At 43.3% G+C, this 17,917-nt stretch overlaps 1 protein-coding gene across 4 annotated transcripts in view; it reads left to right on the forward strand.

The window, feature by feature from the left end:
• VPS13B (vacuolar protein sorting 13 homolog B) overlaps positions 1-17,917 on the forward strand; it is a 454,216-nt gene that overhangs the window by 328,688 nt on the left and 107,611 nt on the right. For 3 of the 4 annotated variants that reach the window (XM_087825303.1, XM_087825300.1, XM_087825301.1), the window contains exon 36: positions 3,867-4,259. In XM_087825303.1, the coding sequence (XP_087681429.1) occupies positions 3,867-4,259 (393 nt within the window). The remainder of the gene's footprint in view (positions 1-3,866; positions 4,260-17,917) is intronic. The other variant, XM_087825302.1, reaches the window with a different exon arrangement.

Here is a 17,917-nt window from a genome sequence, read left to right on the forward strand (position 1 = left end):
TTTTTTTTTCCATTTTAAGGAGCTTGGTCTTTTATTCTCAAGAGAAAGAAGAGCCATTAAAGAGTTTTAGTGAGCCAATCAGGATTGTATTAGACACAAATCATTTGGAAATTACACAGGAGACTAGATTGACCAGAATCATTCTAGACAGAGAAACCATTTAGGAGGCTTCACAATTGCTGAACAATATCAAAGGCGTGGAGGAGAGAAATGGGGAGTAACAGGAATGCTGAGAGAAGGGAATTGATTTCAAGCAATATTTTGGAAGTAACATTGACAGAACTTAAATCAGTGAGTGAATTTGGATCAGGAAAAGAGAGAATAAAATGAGTCAAAAGTCAGATTTTTGTAACAACTAACTCCACAGAAATACAAAGGATTGTAAGAAAATATTATGAACAACTATATGCCAACAAATTGGACAATCAGGATGAAAAGGATAAATTCCAGGAAACATGCAATCTTCCAAAACTGAATCAGGAAGAATCGGAGACTCTGAATAGACAGATTACAACTAGTAAAATTGAAGCAGTAAAAAACAACAACAAAAAACCTCTCAACGAACAAAAGTCCTGGACTGGATGGCTTCACAGGTGAATTTTACCAAACATTCAAAGAAGAACTGACACCTATCCTTCTCAAACTATTCCAAAAAATTCAACAGGAGGGAAGACTTCCAAGCTCATTGTACAAGGCGAGCATTATCCTAATTCCAAAACCAGATAAAAACACTACAAAGGAAGAAAATTATAGGCCGGTATCCCTGATGAACATAGATGCTAAAATCCTCAACAAAATATTAGCAAACCAGAACCAGCAATACATTCCAAACATCATACATCATGATCAAATGGGATTTATTCTGGGGATGCAAGGTTGGTACAATATCCACAAATCAAATGTGATATACTACATAAACAAACTGAAAGACAAAAATCACATGATCTTATCAATAGATGCAGAAGAAGCATTTGATAAAATCCAGCACCCATTTAAGATGAAAACTCCCAGCAAAGTGGGAATAGAGGGAACATATCTCAAAGTAATAAAGGCCATGTATGACAGACCCACAGCCAACACTATACTTAATGGGCAAAAACTAAAATCATTTCCCTTAAGATCAGGAGCAAAACAGGGATGTCCAGTCTCACCACTCTTATTCAACATATTACTGGAAGCCCTAGCCACAGCCAACAGACAAGAAGAAGAAATAAAAGGCATCCAAATTGGGAAGGAGGAAATAAAACTGTCATCATTTGCAAATGACATGATACTGTATATAGAGAACCCTAAAGATTGTACCAAAAAACTACTAGAATTGATCAATGAATTCATTAAAGTGGCAGGGTACAAAATACCCAGAAATCAGTTGCATTTTTCTACACCAATAATGAACTATAAGAAAGGGAAACTAAGAAAACAGTCCCATTCACAAGGCATCAAATAAAACAAAAAACCTAGGAATGAAGTTAACCAAGGATGTAAAAGACCTGTACTTGGAAGACTATAAGATATTGAAGATACAAATCAGTGGAAGCATGTACCCTGTCCATGGATAGGAAGAATTAACATCATTAGGACAACCACACTACCCAAAGCAATCTATAGATTCAACGCAATTCCTATCAAGATACCAGTGGCATATCTCACAGAGCTATAACAAATATCTCAAAAATTCACATGGAACCACAAAAGACCCCAGGTAGCCACAGCAATCCTGAGAAAGAAGGGCGGAGTTGGCGGAATCACGCTGCCTGGCATCAAACTGCACTACAAGGCCATAGTAATCAAGACAGCATGGGCCTGGCACACAGACAGACACAGATCCGTGGGACACACTAGAGAGCCTAGAAGTAAACCTGCACCATTATGGTCAGTATTTGACAAAAGAGGCAAGAACTTAAAGACTTAAATGTTAGACTCGAAACCATAAAAATCCTAGAAGAAAATATGGGCAGTAGAATCTTGGATATTTCTTAGAGCGTCATTAGTCATTATGGAAATACAAACGGAAATGACAGTGGAGTGCCACTTCACACCAGCTAGGCTGGGGGAATCAAATATGACCTGGCAGTCCCACTCCTAGGAAGGTATCTAATGGAACTGGAAAAAAGTCAACAAAAAAAGTTGCACGTGAATGTTCGTAGATGCCAAAAAGTAGAAACAACCCAAATGTCCATTAGCTGATAATAGATAAACAAAATGTGCCACCCCCGATGATGAAGTATTACCCAGCCACAAAAAGGAGCGACGTACTGACGGTGCCTGTTTCAGTGTGAGTGGACCTCGAAGCAGTATGCTAACTGAAAGAAACTAGACGCAAAGGGCCAGATATTGTTTGATTCCATTTATATGAAATGTGCAGAGCAGGCAAATGTGTAGAGACAGAAATTCAAGGAGGGATTGCTGGGGCTGGAGATGGGGACTGGATGGAGAGTGACCACTAGGTGGTTGGGATTTTGTGTGCATGTGGTGATGATAATGTTCTGGAATCATACGGTGGTGATGTTTGTGCAATCTTGTCAGTATACTAACAACCACTGAATTGTATACTTTAAGAAGGTAAGTTGTATGGTATGTGAGTTATATGTCAATAAGATATTTTTTAAAAGTAATTCCTCTAAGTTAGGATATTTTTGCTGTTTAAAAAATATGAGAGCAGGGAACTTTTTACTATTACAGACAAGTGACTCAGATATCTGACTCTCTCCAATGAACAACTAGTGAGAAGCTGGACTCTCAGAGTTTTGCTAGCCCTGCTTAAAGAAACCCAAAAGAAGGCACTCTTAAAAGGGGTGGTACCCTGAGGGAGCCTGGGTAGCCAGGAGGAAACCCAGAGGTGCTGATACCGAGGAAGGTGAGAAGAGGTCCTCCTTATGAAGAGAGATGTAGATAATGAAATTATTAATAAAGACTATTAACTTTAGCTTCTTAATAACTTTGCTGTACCTGGCTTCATCTGGGATTATGTCTTGAATCATATCTTCAGGCTCTAGTGGAAAGAACACTTGTTAGGTTCAGTTAAGCTCAAACATTGATTGACTACATACATATGTGAGGCACACTGTGCTAGTCCTTGGACATAATTTAGGTGCATGACATACTCTGCCTTCACGATGCTTATGGTCTTCTGTCTGACTGATAATGAAAACATAAGAAAGGCAATGAAATAAGGCAAACATGGGAATAATAAGGCTGTGAGTTTTAATGCCTGGTGGCTAAGTGGCAGATACGGACAGCTTCTAGTATATGATGCATGTAAAATGGACTGTAGGTTTTCAGAAATTTCAGTCTACCCACAAAGAGGTATTTGAAATGTTATCAATGTAAAATACATAGGGAAAGATGTAGGGACTCTTCTGGTTTTCAGCAGGTCACAAGGCGAAACAAACATTCTGTGCGTGTATTTGATCAGAGAATGGTAGGGGAGGCTACTTCGGTTAGTCCATCGGACACGTGTTATTAATACCAGCATTTGTGTCAGAGTTTGTGCTGGATACTAGGGGGGTCCTTTTGCCCTGGCGGGAGGGATGCCAGTTGCAGTAATGAACTGGAAGGGCTGCTCCATTTTGCGTCGGTTGGAGAGCAAAGTAGATGTCCACGTGTGGCCTGTGCTCTCTCGGGGACAGGGAGTCCCAGGATTAAGGCAGGAATGTGGGCATGTAATAGTCCAGGGAAAGTGCTCCTTCCAGTGCCTATGTGGAAAGGACAGTGAGGTGGTTGGTGAACGGCTTGCAGCATCTGGCGCCCTAATGAGACCACAGCGCACGTGCTGGGAACGTCGGTGGGACCTTGACGGGGAAGTAAAGGCTTACATTCAGTAAGAGAGCGTCAGTAATTTTTTTTTACTTTTTTCAATTCTGTAGCAGACATCAACTTGGAAATATCAAAGCCCTTGAAAGCAAACCTGAGTTTTACCAAACTGGATCAGATCAACCATTTTTTAAGGAAGATCAAAAACGCGCACGGCAGTGAGACTTCAGCTTCGTCGGACACTGTGCGGCAGGATGAGCCTCCGGCCTCCAGATGTTACCGGGGAAAGTCGTCTAAGCCCAGAGTCCATGGTGACGGAGCACAGAAGGTTCCATTTCAAGAAAATGTGTGGAGAACGGTTTCCTGCTTCCAGAAAATTTCTGTCCACACTACTCAGATCGTGGTTGCCATGGAAACTGTCCCGCACCCTAATAAGCCATGCCTGTTAGCATCCTTGTCGACCCTCAGTGGAAGCCTTAATGTTAAAGCAGCACAGAGAGTACCTGGTAAGTCACAGAATGGGGGGAGGGAGGTGACAGTGTGACTTGTTGCCATCTGAAAGTAACTTTGATGGTTTGTATTATTTGGAGGTTAGAAGTTTTAAGGGCCATCAGAGACAGGGACATTTCTGGCTTGTGACCTTATTTTAGAGAACATTTTATAACAAATCCTTTGAGCTTTTAAGTATTTTAATGCCTTAAACTAAACAGCCCTTTCCACTTTTCAGGCATGTTCCTATGAGCACCTTTAAAACTGTTCATTCCTAAATCTCTGTTCCCTGAAGGGGCCGTAGTGGAACAACAAACAGTGGCTTTATCAGCCGTTAGAGCCGTGGTTCTCAGGGTAGTCTCAGAACCCACTGCACCAGCAACACCCGAGAACTTGTTAGAAATGCACATTTTCAGGCCCTGCCCCTGACCTACTGAATCAGAAACGCTGGGCATGGAGCCCAGAAATCTGTGTCGCCAAAGCTGTACAGGTGAGTCCAGTGCACTGCGTTAAGTCTCTGGTAACGATTTATTTAAAAAGAGAAACTGCTCTAGTGGCAGGTATGCTTCATAGAGCGTCACAGAAGTCAGGGTTCAGCTCCTCAAGGACAGTGTCGTTGCGGGCGATCAGGCAGCGGCGCCCGGCCGGGAAACGCGGTGCCGCTTTCTGTGCTCGGCCCAGCAAAGGGGGGCGTGGACCCCGCGCACTGACTGCCCCGATGGGCGCAGAGGGGAGGAATTAACAGGCGGTGACACCTACATTTTCCCCTTTTGGTACCATGACTAAAGTGGTAGGTGCTTTTTCACACTGAATCAGAAAGGGTAGGCAGAAGGAATGCGAGGAGGGAGAGAAAAGACGAGGCACAGGTGGGAAATAACAGTTTTCAGTCACTGGAACTGCTACTGTAAAAGTTCAGGGCACAGTGCCAGAAGTTTTACTTTGAAAGTAAAGTAGCAAAAGGGAAACATTTTTTTCCACTTTAATTTGCAGGAAAGAATTGGGGGTGTTGGGGGATAAAGTAAATCCTAAAACTGTATGCAACTTGGTGGCTCACTAAAAAGTAATTAAGTGGCAGCTGGAGACTGACTATAACTCAGTTCCATACAGTCAGTTTGGGCACAATAGTTTAAGAGATAAAGAAAAAGGTTTATAGTTGAGAAGTACGAATTTTAGGCCAAAGAATAGATTTATTTCTTTCTCACCAGAAATATTTGTGACCAAGCCAGCTAAAAGCACTGTATTTTTTTATTGTCTTAAAAGTTATAAATGAAAAAGGTAAGGCCCATGGGACATGAAAGACTATGAAACACTGGAGGCTACGATGTCTGATTTATCCACAAATAAACTGCAACCCAGACAACGCTGGCCGGTTCCCACGCCTTTCCAGTTACACCTTAGTCACATAGCAGGGAAAGGTCAGGACTCAGAGCGAGAGAGTTTAAATGTCCTGTGTGCAATTCTGCGTCTATCCTCGTAAACATCTCTGAAACATACTAAAATCCACTCACTGAGCTGTACAAGGTGGGAGACTCATCCTGCTTTTGTAATTGGTTCCTTTCCCTCCATTCCAGAGAAACTGCGGACCCCTGTTTCTTTTACATTTATGCTTTTTAACCTAGTTAAACACAGACATAGCAACTATAGCTTTGACTAAGACATAAGTTATGCACCTCTAATTGTGGTATCCAGCTAATTTCTAAAATATTTATGTCAACAAACCAAAACAGATTAAAGGTAGCCATGAAAAGGAACAGCTTCATTATGAGAACATAATGGGCCTCACATCAGTTCTCTGTGCGTTTGTGCTCAATGTAATGACATGCTCAACATTTTAAGAAGATAACAAAGTCAGCAAAATAATAATAAATTATAATTAAGTGAAATAAGATTAAGTTCTGGTTTTGGCTGAAGACTGATTTCTAGAAAATTATAATTGAAAGATTACTACATATTTTTCAAAAATTGATTTTTAGCTAAACAAAACTTTTTTAAAGTAAAATATAATTTAAACTTTGAATGTTAATTTTATTGAATAGTTGAATATCTTAAAAATCCCAAGCTCTGTAACTTGGGTGAAATATACATAATTATATATTCGAGGTCCATTTTTGATAAGTAGTTAACAGTATCCCCCACCAAAAAAAAATCTACCAGTAGTCATATTTCATATTTTTCAAGTGACATCGTACTGCATCCAACCACAATTTTTATAGTGTATCTTTGAGCTCCACAGAGTTAATGTCAGAGTTTTATAGTTTGAATCTAATACAGAAATACTTAACTGTGTCTTTGATTTTATAGTTTATATAACTATTGTGACCATCTGCAGCAGCTGCACTTTTCAAATTATTTGCTGAACCAAATTGAGCACAGTGACAAAAGTAGTCATCTCAGATGTACTATTAAACAGAGAAAGAAAGGGGAACATTGCCTTGGTACAGTATAGCCATCTGCTGTACAGATGTTACTGTATAGAATGACTTAAGATAAAATAATTGTAGAAAATTTTCATTAAAACCTCAGCAATTTGCACTTGTTTATGCGAATCTGCATAACTCCCCAATGAGACAACACACTTGGGGTTTCTCTGGTTCTCACTCACTTTCTCTTTGATCCTTTTTGATGTGCTGACTTTAATAAACACAGTCAAAAACACTGCGCAAAAACATCATGGAAAAAACTACAAAGGAATAATTATAGCAGCAGAAACTACTCTAATCCCTAACTTACGCAAGCTATTTTTAGTGAAATATTTTTTTTAACACTCTTTATGTGACAATGTTATATAAACAGGGTGAAACGGTCCTCTCCAGATGAGTTTTAATTTAGGAGCTGAAGTAGATTTGTAATGCTGGAGGAATCCTATGTTCTAAGTAATATTTAGAGAAACACAACTGAGAATGTGTTGTAGGCATGTTCCCTCCCTTCTGAAAGGTACAAAAATATTTCAGTTTGCCTGGTGGTGTTTTTATCATTTAACTGTCCTAAGCTTGTGGAGGGTGCCTGGGAAAGGGGAATAATAAAACAGTGGAGGGGAGCATTCGTTTCCTTCCCAAGACATTGTCAGTAATTTAAATCTGAAATGCTTTCATACTCGTGCACTGGTTTTTACAACAAAATATGTACAGATTACCCACTGAAATGTGCTCATTGTTTGAAACAAAGTGAAATGGTTAAATATTTTCCACTTTAAAAAAATCTACAAGTTATCTTAGTCTCTTGTACTATTCTGCAGTCCTCAACTGTGAGAGTTTCAAGGGACTTGATTTTTTTAAATTCCACCTGCAGATGCTAGTGTAACAGTGACTTATAATAACCTAGCTTGTATTTCTGCTAGAATACTTACATTCTCCCGTACGTCTTTGGGAAAAGAGCCCTAAAGTTGATTTTAGTAGACGTAATACTTGTGTTTTTAAAATTGGTGTATAATATTGCAAAACATCCTATGACTGTAACAGAATGAATCTCATTTAGAAATTATATCTTACTTTCTGAATCATTTTAAGGCAGATAATATTTCCTCTGCTCCCCATTAAATCCATTCCATTCTGTAGTATGTTCTTTTTAAAAACAGCCACCTTTCCCCCAGCACATACACACGGAACACAGTCTTTTCTGCCGTTTGAAGTATGTCTCTTTGGAGAAGCCGTAAGTGCGCAGCTATAAATTCTGCAGGAGCAGGGTAGCACTTTCCACAGGCAGGGTGGGAGGGGGCGCGCCCGCCAGCCCCCCTTGTCGGAGTAAATTACGGCTCTGGGAGGCGGCACTCGGCGGGTTTCAGCAAACGCGCGGCTCAGGCTGAGAAATGGCTGCGAGTCAGGCCTCCTTGCTCTTCCCTGGGCCCTCAGGTCAGCAGCCTCCGCGTAGATGGAGGAGAGGGAAGCAGCGAGTTCGGCTGCGCGAAGGGCTGGGAGGCGCTAAGTGAGGCCATCTTGCCTGGTCCTGGTCAGAACTGGGAACAGTTGCGAGGGTCCCCTTTCCGCAGGGACTCCCCCTCCGTGCAGAAAGCAGCGAGGCGAGCTCCTCCTGGTCGGAGAGCTGTGGCTTTTAAATAACTTTCACTACCCCTGCCTCTGTCATCCAGATGTACTTTTCTTTGTGTATAAACAAAAATAGGAGGGGAAAGGCATAACCATATTATTTTTCCCATGTACAAATGCCTCCTCTCATGTTCACTGAGTTCAGGACCAATAAAATGTAAAGAACCTAAAGGTCCTTTTCATGTCCTGAAAAGTGAAACGGGCCAGTAATTGAGGACAGCGGAGCTCCGGCCGCCGTGGCAGTGAGCGGAGCCCCGAGGGAGCCTCTCCGGGCGCTGTCCCGGCCGCGATGCTCGGGGGCGAGGCGCCTGCGGGGAATAAAGCGTTCCGTTCGAGGGGCCGCCCGAAGTAATATGTTCCAGTAACAGGCCATTTACAACACCCCAAAGGCTTCTGTTACTTTTACAAAGAAACAGGGCTTCTCTCCAGCGCCCGAACAATAAGGAGCGAAGCCTTTGACAGTTGCAGCCAGAGGACAAACCTGGCTTTTAAGCAGCCACTGAGGACCGAAGGGGAGGCACAGCTGGTGGACAGCTCGACACATCACTGGCCGGCCTTAGTGAATATTGGGTGTGGGCATCAGGGTCCTGTCATTTTTGACACCGTGTCCCAAGCAGCTTAAACCCAGCACTCGAGGAAAGGTAGAGCCCTCGTTGGGCGTCTGACATCTGGGATTTTGTTGTTTGGGCATCCTTCACGAGCCAGAAGGAAGAGTAACGGGATTATCCTGACAATGGGACAGTTGCTGGGCCTCGTGGTAATGAAAAGCAGAGGAGCTCTGATGCCTCTCTGGTCCCCGAGGTGGAGGTGCGTGTGTAGTTTGCAGGAGGAAGATGGAGGCCGGGAACAGATGGCTGGGAGGCCGGGAAACACGATACCCCTCATCCCCGAGCCCAGGACCGCTATTAATCCTGGGCTGACTCCCTCCCATTACTTTATAACAAGGTTCAAAGTTGCTACTGATGAACGGGCACGTCCCTCCTCTTTTACGCTTAAATTACCTGTGGATTACTGAGCTTTTTCAACAGTGACATTTTCCTGTGCACAGTGGTGGAACAAGACATTCAAAATAATAGGATAGGAAGTTCTGAGAGTCGAATGGGAAGTAAGTACAAAAGCAAAATTCTCACAACTCTTTTTCAGAATCACGTCCCGTGTCATTTTTCTCACGTTGGGGGTAAGTGGGTAAGACCCGCCCTTGGGGCGGGATTCCCGTGTCCCCTTCCCCCCGGCACACGACCCACTCTCTGCGCTTTTCACCATAATTAGCACTAGAGAGGCTTTCGGGCAGTCCTGAGCAATATTAACACTACTGTCAGGGTGAGCTTTCTCACATCCTCAGAAGACAGGTTAGAAATTAGGGATGTTTGCTGATGAGAAAGCACCCAGGCGTGTCGCGGTCACTGTCGTCCAAGGGCATCGTCTTGGGCTGTCCTCTGCGCCCCCCCCCCGGGGGAGCTGCGTGTTTCGGGATAAGGCCTTGGGCATTTTCGAGTGTTCCGAGATGATTGTCCTTCGCGCACATTTTTTCAGTGCTGTGTGGTCACTGTCGCCGTTTCGGATCCCGATGAGAAGGAGCCTCTAGAAGAGGCGGGAGGGGAACTGCAGACCTGTGGGCTGGGAGTCTGGCGTGTTAATCTCCAGGTGGCGTGAAAAGTAACAGCCCTGCCGGGAGCAGCCGGCTCAGCTGGGGCCGGGGCCGGGCCGCGCTCTACCTGCCGGCTTGGCCGCTCCTCCGGAGATAACCATCTCGACTTCGCCTTCTGATTCATCACCAACCTGAACTCCACTTGAACCGCATTAGACAAAAAACAAGCAGAATTCCTGGCCCAAGCTATAAAATATAATTAAGCCCTTTTGAAATGATGTGTAAAAGAACATTGCTGTACCCCCACTTACAACCACCACCACCACCACAACCAATAAAGTTAAATCAAGCACTGCCTGTAATGGATTAAAATAATAAATGTTCCTGGATTTCAGTGTTTGAAGTACTTGAAGAAAACAGGCTCCCAGCAGCCCGGGTAGCCGAATGCAGGGGAGACATTTATTAATGACGAGTTCAAGGATTTGGCCTGTTTAAGATCATTACTTTCTGTTTACCGTGGGTTACACATCTCTTATGTTTTTACACAGCCCACATGTGTCCACATGCAATAATGAAGAGCTTTTTTTCCAACAAAAGAATTGTTAATTGTGTGAATGTGATTCTCTTGGGGAATATGAAGTCTTCATAAGACTGCTCTCCTCTAATGAGAAATCCAGGGCCGTTGCTACTCTTCCAATATATCCACCTTCAGATCTTGTCTCCAGCTAAATTAGGCTATTTCTTCCTATTGTTTCTGGTTACCAAATTTCAGACTTGATCTGGAGCGCTAGGAAACTGTTGGCGTCGGGTTGCATGTGTTAGAGCTGTGCCTCATTGTAGTGGATTTTATGTGCCTTTTGTACTATAGCAAAAAAAAAGGTTTTTCTTTCTTTCCTAATTTTAACAAAGGTATGGTACAGAATTATTTCTCTAGATTTAGATACATTTGGGGGGAGGAAAGGATACCATAAAAATGTCCCATGAACACAGATTAAAGCAGAACGGCCCTTGGACAAGAGAAAGTGGACCTTTTAGACAACAGAAATGCTATCGGTTAACATGAAGTTATCTCTGTGCAAAAGCCCATTGAGGAAGAAAGTTTCCAGTCCTAGTAATTAAATGCTAGAAATGGTTTACTTCACAGCCTCTCCTCTGCATCCTTGATTGCACCTTACAGGTTAGTATTAGGTGAAGTGGACAAGAATTGTTACAGCCCCCAGCACTGGGACTGTGAAAAGAGAGGGTTAGAGTCTCTGCCCCCCACTGAGCCTCTAGTTTGCTGTGGTCACAGCCAGTTGCCCTCTCATCCACATAAGCCAGTAGGCTATTTGCTAGGAAAGTTTCTGGCACAGCCACCCTGTTGGTGATGAGTGACTGCAGACACATCTTAGATGTTCTTTTGCTCCCTGGCTGGGCCCCGGGACCTGTAGGCTATGTTGGCATAACATACCGAGGCCATGCAAGACAGCTGGGGACAGGAAAATGCATTTATTCACAACTGCGTTACCACCTGGAAAAATGAAATTACTAACTGCTAACTAACAGCAGTAGTTTTTATAAAGCATCCTGGTGCTGGAAGGAGGCGAACAGAGTCTAAATCTCAGCCCTGCTACTTACTGGCAGTTGATTATGGTAAAAGTTACAGTTTAGCTCATTTCCAAAATGAGGGCGAAAACACTTCATTCACAGGGCTGTTGAGAACATTAGGTGAGCTAATGTGTGTAGATTTTATTATATTCCTCAAAAAAATATTGGTGTTATTTTTGTTCCTACCTCCCCCAACTCAGTCACAGCAGATGAATGCTGAGGTCATAGGTCGTTAAATTTTAGAGCTGAAAATTATCTTAAAGATCTTCCTTTTCTTTATCAAGAACCCTTTTGACTCTTTCCCTCACGGATCTCATGATCCAAACAAACTGCACTTGAGGTTACATAGCTAGCATGACTCCAACCAAAAACAAAAGCTTTAGCACACTACACCTCCCAGCCCTGTCTCAGGCAGACTCGTGATTTCTTTCAGGCTCTTTGGAATAACCTGAAAATACGTCGTGGACCTCCGTTAAATGTGGGACTTCCTAAGTGTCAGAGCCCCCGGGTCAGGCCCCCTGAGCTGCCCTAACTCCCTCACTGAGTTCAGATGGAGCGATGAAGGGGATTCGCCCAGGGGTGGTCCGAGATGGTCTGGTCTTCCTATTACTCCAGTCTTTACAAACCTGGCTTATGTAGATCAAGACCAGTTTCTAAGCACTGCAGCAGATTACTTAGCAAGTCATTTTGCTTTCAACGTTGTTAGAATAAGTTTATACCAATTATTCCACCCATGTGACTTACTTTTTTGAAAAATTGATTTGCCAGCAGTTTTCTAATGCAATTGAATTAACCAGCTACTGTACTCATCTGAGAACCTCTGGAGTGTGTGTCTGCTGCTGTTCTTTCCTCTCTGGGAAGGTTGTCATACACACTTTCCAACATGCACAGTCAGATCTGCCAGTCGGTTGTGTGTTTTTAAACATGGACACATGATCCAATCAAGTTTTATTTTTCTAATAAACTGACACAACTGTAAAAACAGTGAGCATGGTGGCAGATTGGAGGGGAGGAAAGAGGCAAAGCATTTACCCTCTACCACCCTTTGGTATTTTTAGTTTGGTTTTTCTAGGATCCGAGTGTTTTAAAACATTTCTCAAAAAATACCTTCCCCAGGCAGGGCCAAGTGTAAATAACCAATCCAGCAGACGTTTCCATCTTTCATGAGTAATTCTCCCTTTCTTTGTGTGCAAGGGGAAAAAATTCTATTTCTGCTGCTGGTCATTTTTCTACGTGCAGAGGAAGCCGCTTGGGTTAGTCTAGGGGTCCACTGAGGACTGGGTGGGAGTCCCTGGGGGCTGGAAATCCCCCCCATGGGGAATCACTAGGTGCCTTGGATATGTCTTGGCAGGCAGGCCAACCAATTGGACTCTCATTTGATGGCTAGACTTTTTAGTAAAGTCAGGGAGCACCAGCAGCCCCTTCATCTTCAGCATCAGTATCCATGCTGTTCTGACAGTTTTATGTTTGGTTCGCTATATTAATCCTATCCTGTGTTTTAGTTTAGTTTAGCAGTAGGTACAATTATATAGGCTTATTTCAAAATCTAATGTTATTAAATAGAGTCTGATTGACTTACATGTTCAATCAAGACCGGAAAAGCAAGGCGTGGGTTTTTTTCATGTTTAAAATACCCAAGTGCCATTTTTATGCTTCGACATAATTAGTTGAAGGAATTAGAAAAGAAAAGATTTCTGATGATCTCTTTATGGAGCATACTTACCAAAAATTGTTTTCTAGTCATCTAGTAACTGCTGGTCGTCGTCTCGTGGATCATACTGATAAAAAAATTTTCTCCCTCGCTTTTTGGAGGCGCCCTGATGCTTCGCTGTTATGCAAATCGACTTGTGGATGTATCTAACACATGTTTGCTGATTTTCTGGTAGCCTTAGATCACTTCCAGCTGGATGAAAAAATACCTGGACATGCTCTGCTAGCACGTCATGCGAGCGCTCCTCCTAACGACACACAGAAGCCTGACTCAGAGCGCACCGCGCGGTCGGCGGGCAGGGCCGCGCAGGCAGGGGCCGCTGATGGGGGGCTGGCAGCCCTTCGTAAACATTCTCCCAAACAAGTGGTTTGCATTTATTAGTCTTCTGAAGGAGGATTCGAAAGGTCACGAAACTATTTGTTCCTTGAACTCAGTTTTTACCCTCAGTGAAAAGTGTGTCAGTATGCAAGCAAAGCAGGATTATTTCTGTTTATCACACCGGTTGTTCCTGAAATTACTTCTCAATGTTGCTACACCTCATTTAGTTTAATTAAATATCTGCCATTAGTTTGCTAGAGCTGAAATTAAAAATATAAACACAGATTTTTTGAAAGAAGCCAGCGGAAACGCCGGGCAGAACAGCCTCCAGTGGAACGGAAGGCGGTGGAGGGAGGTTGGCTGTTGGGTGAGAATGGCCCGAGGGCGAGGTCGGGAGTGCGGGGCGGGAAGGAACCCAAGGGGAGGCCCTGGGGAGCTCCCAGTAAGGCGTCGAGGTTAGTGGTTTTGTGTTGATGGGAACGTGCTGGCTTCGAGGAGCATGCCGTCGTAAGTTGTTAACATGAAGCTGGGCAGACGATGTCGAAGCTGAAGGCTATCAACTTCGCTGGGAGCCTAAAGTTATTGCAAAATTAAGTTTTTAAAAATGACCTGATCAGAGATTAAGTAACTTTAATGATATTCATGCTTTTAAAGTATAACTGATCATTTTAAGTCTTATACTTTCACAGCATATTTATTTTTTTTAATCTTCTCTCCTTGTTGTTGGAAGTGTAAGGGGGAATTAAAAGTACAGAAAATGAAAAGCATAACACATCAAAGGCCTGTATACTCAGCAGCTAGAACCAATGTAAGCATTTTGTCTTATTTGCAATATGTACAGACAGAGATGAAACTTCACGAGATTCCTCAGCCTTGGCTAAGGTTTCGGTGCTAAGAAAATGCTCTTCATGATTTCTCCTTGCGGTCCTTTTGCCCAGCAGTGCCTTAATTAATTTATTTAGAGAAGAAAGCACACGCCTGAGCTGTTGCCGTTTAGACCAGATTCTGAATGTATAAGTACCCGGTTTATGAGCTCAGTAGTCTTTGTGGCCCTGGGTTTATGTGTGTGGCGATATATAAAATAAGATTAATTTTATCTCAGGGAAGGTGCTTAGTATGCTTCCTGATTAAAAAAGAAAAACAGGAGGGGTCGATGTCCTGTAGGTCAGCTTCTCACAGAGCGAAAGCAGGGAAAAGGAGAATTAATAGCCCTGCCGTGAGTCCCGGGGATGATTTTCATATTTTGTGGTGAAAATGTGAAGTTTGGTTTACCATTTATGAATGGCCCCTGTGAGACTCCTCACCGCTCTCTGTTATGGAGTGATCACCTTAATCTCTTGTTACTGGTCACTTAGACCACGGTTAAAACCACTGAACCAGCATGGGTTTCTATTATTTTGTTGTAGGTTTTTAAAAACTCAGCAGGAAATGTTCAAAAGGAAATGGAGAGCCTGTTTTAAACTTAAAAGCTGATATCTGTGAGTGCACCTTCCTGTGGTCCACAGATAACTGAATTCCCTCATGAGAAACAGCCGCAGCCGGCCGGCGTGTGGAGCAAGTGTAGTGGGCAGGTAGGCCCGTGGGGATGAGTCGGGTTAGTCTCAGAAGTGAACCACTCCGAATTTCCCTGTGGTGCATGACACGAAAGAAAGGGAAGGAGACAAAACAGACCAAGCAAGGCACGCTGGCATCTGTAGGTCCTGTGTTTTCTTAGTGCGTGCGTTTAGGCTTAATCATTTTATAACTCAGAATTTGAACCTCTTAATTTCTTCACCTCTTTCCCTTGCCCCCCAGCCTCTCCCCTCTGGCAGCCACCGGTTTGTTTTCTCTCCCTATGAGTCTGTTTCTGTTTCTTTTGTTTGTTCACTTGTTTTGATTTCTTAGATTCCACATATAAGTGAAATCACGTGGTATTTGCTTTTCTCTGTCTGACTTATGTCATTTAGCATAACACCAACACCGTCAAGGTCCATCTATGTCACAAGTGGCAAGGTTTCGTTCTTCTTTGTGGCCGAGTATATTTCATCGTGTTTCACGTTTCCGCCACCCCTTCACTTACCTATAGATGTTTAGGTTGCCTCCGTGTCTGACCACTGTAGCACTGCAGTCAGCACGGTGGGGCTCGCATCTCTTAGAGCTCGTGGTTTCGTTTTCTATGCATAAATACTCAGAACTGGAATTCCCGGGTCGAATGGTAGTTATATTCTTAAATTTTTGAGGCACCTCCATCCTGTTTTCCACAGTGGCTGCACGGTTTCTTTTCTCCACATTGGTTGATTTGCAGATGTGGAACCACCCTTGCGACCCTGGAATAAACCCCTCTTGGCTATGGTGTATGATCCTTTTAACGTATTGTTGAATTTAGTTTGCTAATGTTTTCCTGGGAATTTCTTCATCTGTGTTCATCAGGGATATTGGCCTGTAATTTTCTTTTTTTGTGGTGTCTTTGTCTGATTTTTGTATCAGGATGGTACTGGCCTCGTAAAATGAGTTTGGAAGTGTTTTTTCCTCTTCAAATTTTTGGAGTAATTTGTGAAGAATAAGCATTAATTCTTTAAATGTTTGGTAGAATTCTCTTGTGAGGCCATCTCATCCTGGACTTCGGGTTTTTTGAGAATTTTTAAATTACTGGTTCAATTTCATCACTTGTAATCAGTCTGTTCTGGTTTTCTGTTTCTTCATAATTCAGTAAAACTGGCCCTTACCAGCACCTCCAGTCCCAGAGAGAGTTCAGGCAGTTTCTCGTCTGTTTGGCAGGTGCTGCGGGGTCAGTAAATACATCGCCTTCCAGGTAGTCTGTGTGCCCTTTAACCCCTGGCTTTCACTGCGCCCAGGGCAGGCCAGGCCGAGAAGGGCTCTCAGAGGTGTCCCTCCCACCCGCAGCTCACAGCGTCAGGGGTGGGGTCGCTGTTGTCATCATGTCTCCGTCTCTCTTACCCTCTCTGCGTGGTCCCTCCCGCATGTGCAGAAGCTGTTCCATCCATCCTCATGTCTTTGTCAGGAGGAATTTCCCTATATAGGTGTATATTCAGTGTGCCTGTGGGAGGAGGTGCATTCAGGGTCTTCCTACACTGGGATCTTGGGCCTCGTCAGAGCTTGAAACATCTTATGGCCAGAAAGGAAAGAAGTTCCCCCCAAAATGATGGGGTTGTATCAGAAGGCACAGGAACCAACTTGAAGGGGTGTTCAGTGTCCCGAGGTGGTTCAATTTAAGTAACAAAGTAAATAATGAGGGTAATCGATTATAATCCATAAAATAAAATAAATATCTATGAGTCCACACTGACATAAATAGATAAGGGAACTAATAAGCGGGGTAGGAGGGGCAGCTCTTTCATCGCAGAATAGTAACTAATGAATGTAGAAGACAAAAAAAATCAGAAACCAGCACCGTTGTGCACCACAGCGACAGCTGCTGCCTGCGAGAACCAGGGACGGCTTCCAGCGCCCGCGGGCAAAAGTTTGATGTGAAAGAGGATGGCACGTAATCTCCAACTATCTCCCCCCGGTTCTCACCGTTCATACGTGGGAAAGAACTTCATAGTGGCAAAACCCAGAAGACACCACCTTAGCCGTGTGACCAGAGTTAGTAGTACCAGGAATAAAACATCGGTGTCACTTACCCAAATATGATGCAGAGAAGGGTTCTCTTGCCAAAAATGCATAACCTCTTTCTAAAGAGTCATCATTAGATAAAAACCAATTGAGAGAGATTCTGCAAAATAATCGGCCTGGGGTTGCTGCCGTTATCCATTCTGTCTCTCTTACCCTTACTCTAAAGAGAGGCGGAGACTGATAGCAGCAGTAGCCCCGCTCTTCAAGAGTATCAAGGTCACGAAGGACAAAGAGGGCTCAAGGATCTGTCTCAGAATGAAGACGACTAAGGGACAGCAGCTAATTCAGTGGGGATCCTACGTTGGATGCTCGACCAGAAAAGGACATCAGTGGGGAAGTTGGTAAAACTTAAATGAGATCTGTAGCGTACTTAATAGTATTACATCAATGTGAATTTTCTGATTTCAGGTTTATACAGTGGCCACATAGCTGGGTGAAGGATATATGGGAACTCTGTATATTTTTGTGACTTTAGGCAGGTGTAATGTTATTTCAAAATTTAAAGTATTTTGCATGTTTTTTTTCTTTAGAGGAAGGAAACTTGTAATAGATGGCTTCTAAGGTCTCTTCCATGGAGCCTTCTTATCCCATGGTACAGTGATGCAAATCAAGAATGGCAGGTTCAAGGACTTTTCTTTCCTTCTGTAATTAAGAAGTAGATTGAGACAGCTGAAAACAGGATCAGATTCTTAGCCACCAATTCAGTTCGGTGGGACACGTCCTGGCGAGCTACTGTTGTGCCCAGTACTCTGCTGAATAAAATGGCCCTTGCCTCCAGCATGGTCAGCCTACTGAAGCTGAAAATGATGGGATCTT

The sequence above is a fragment of the Miniopterus natalensis genome, chromosome 16 (genome assembly GCF_054644295.1).
Source record: "Miniopterus natalensis isolate mMinNat1 chromosome 16, mMinNat1.hap1, whole genome shotgun sequence".
NCBI lineage: Eukaryota > Metazoa > Chordata > Mammalia > Chiroptera > Miniopteridae > Miniopterus > Miniopterus natalensis.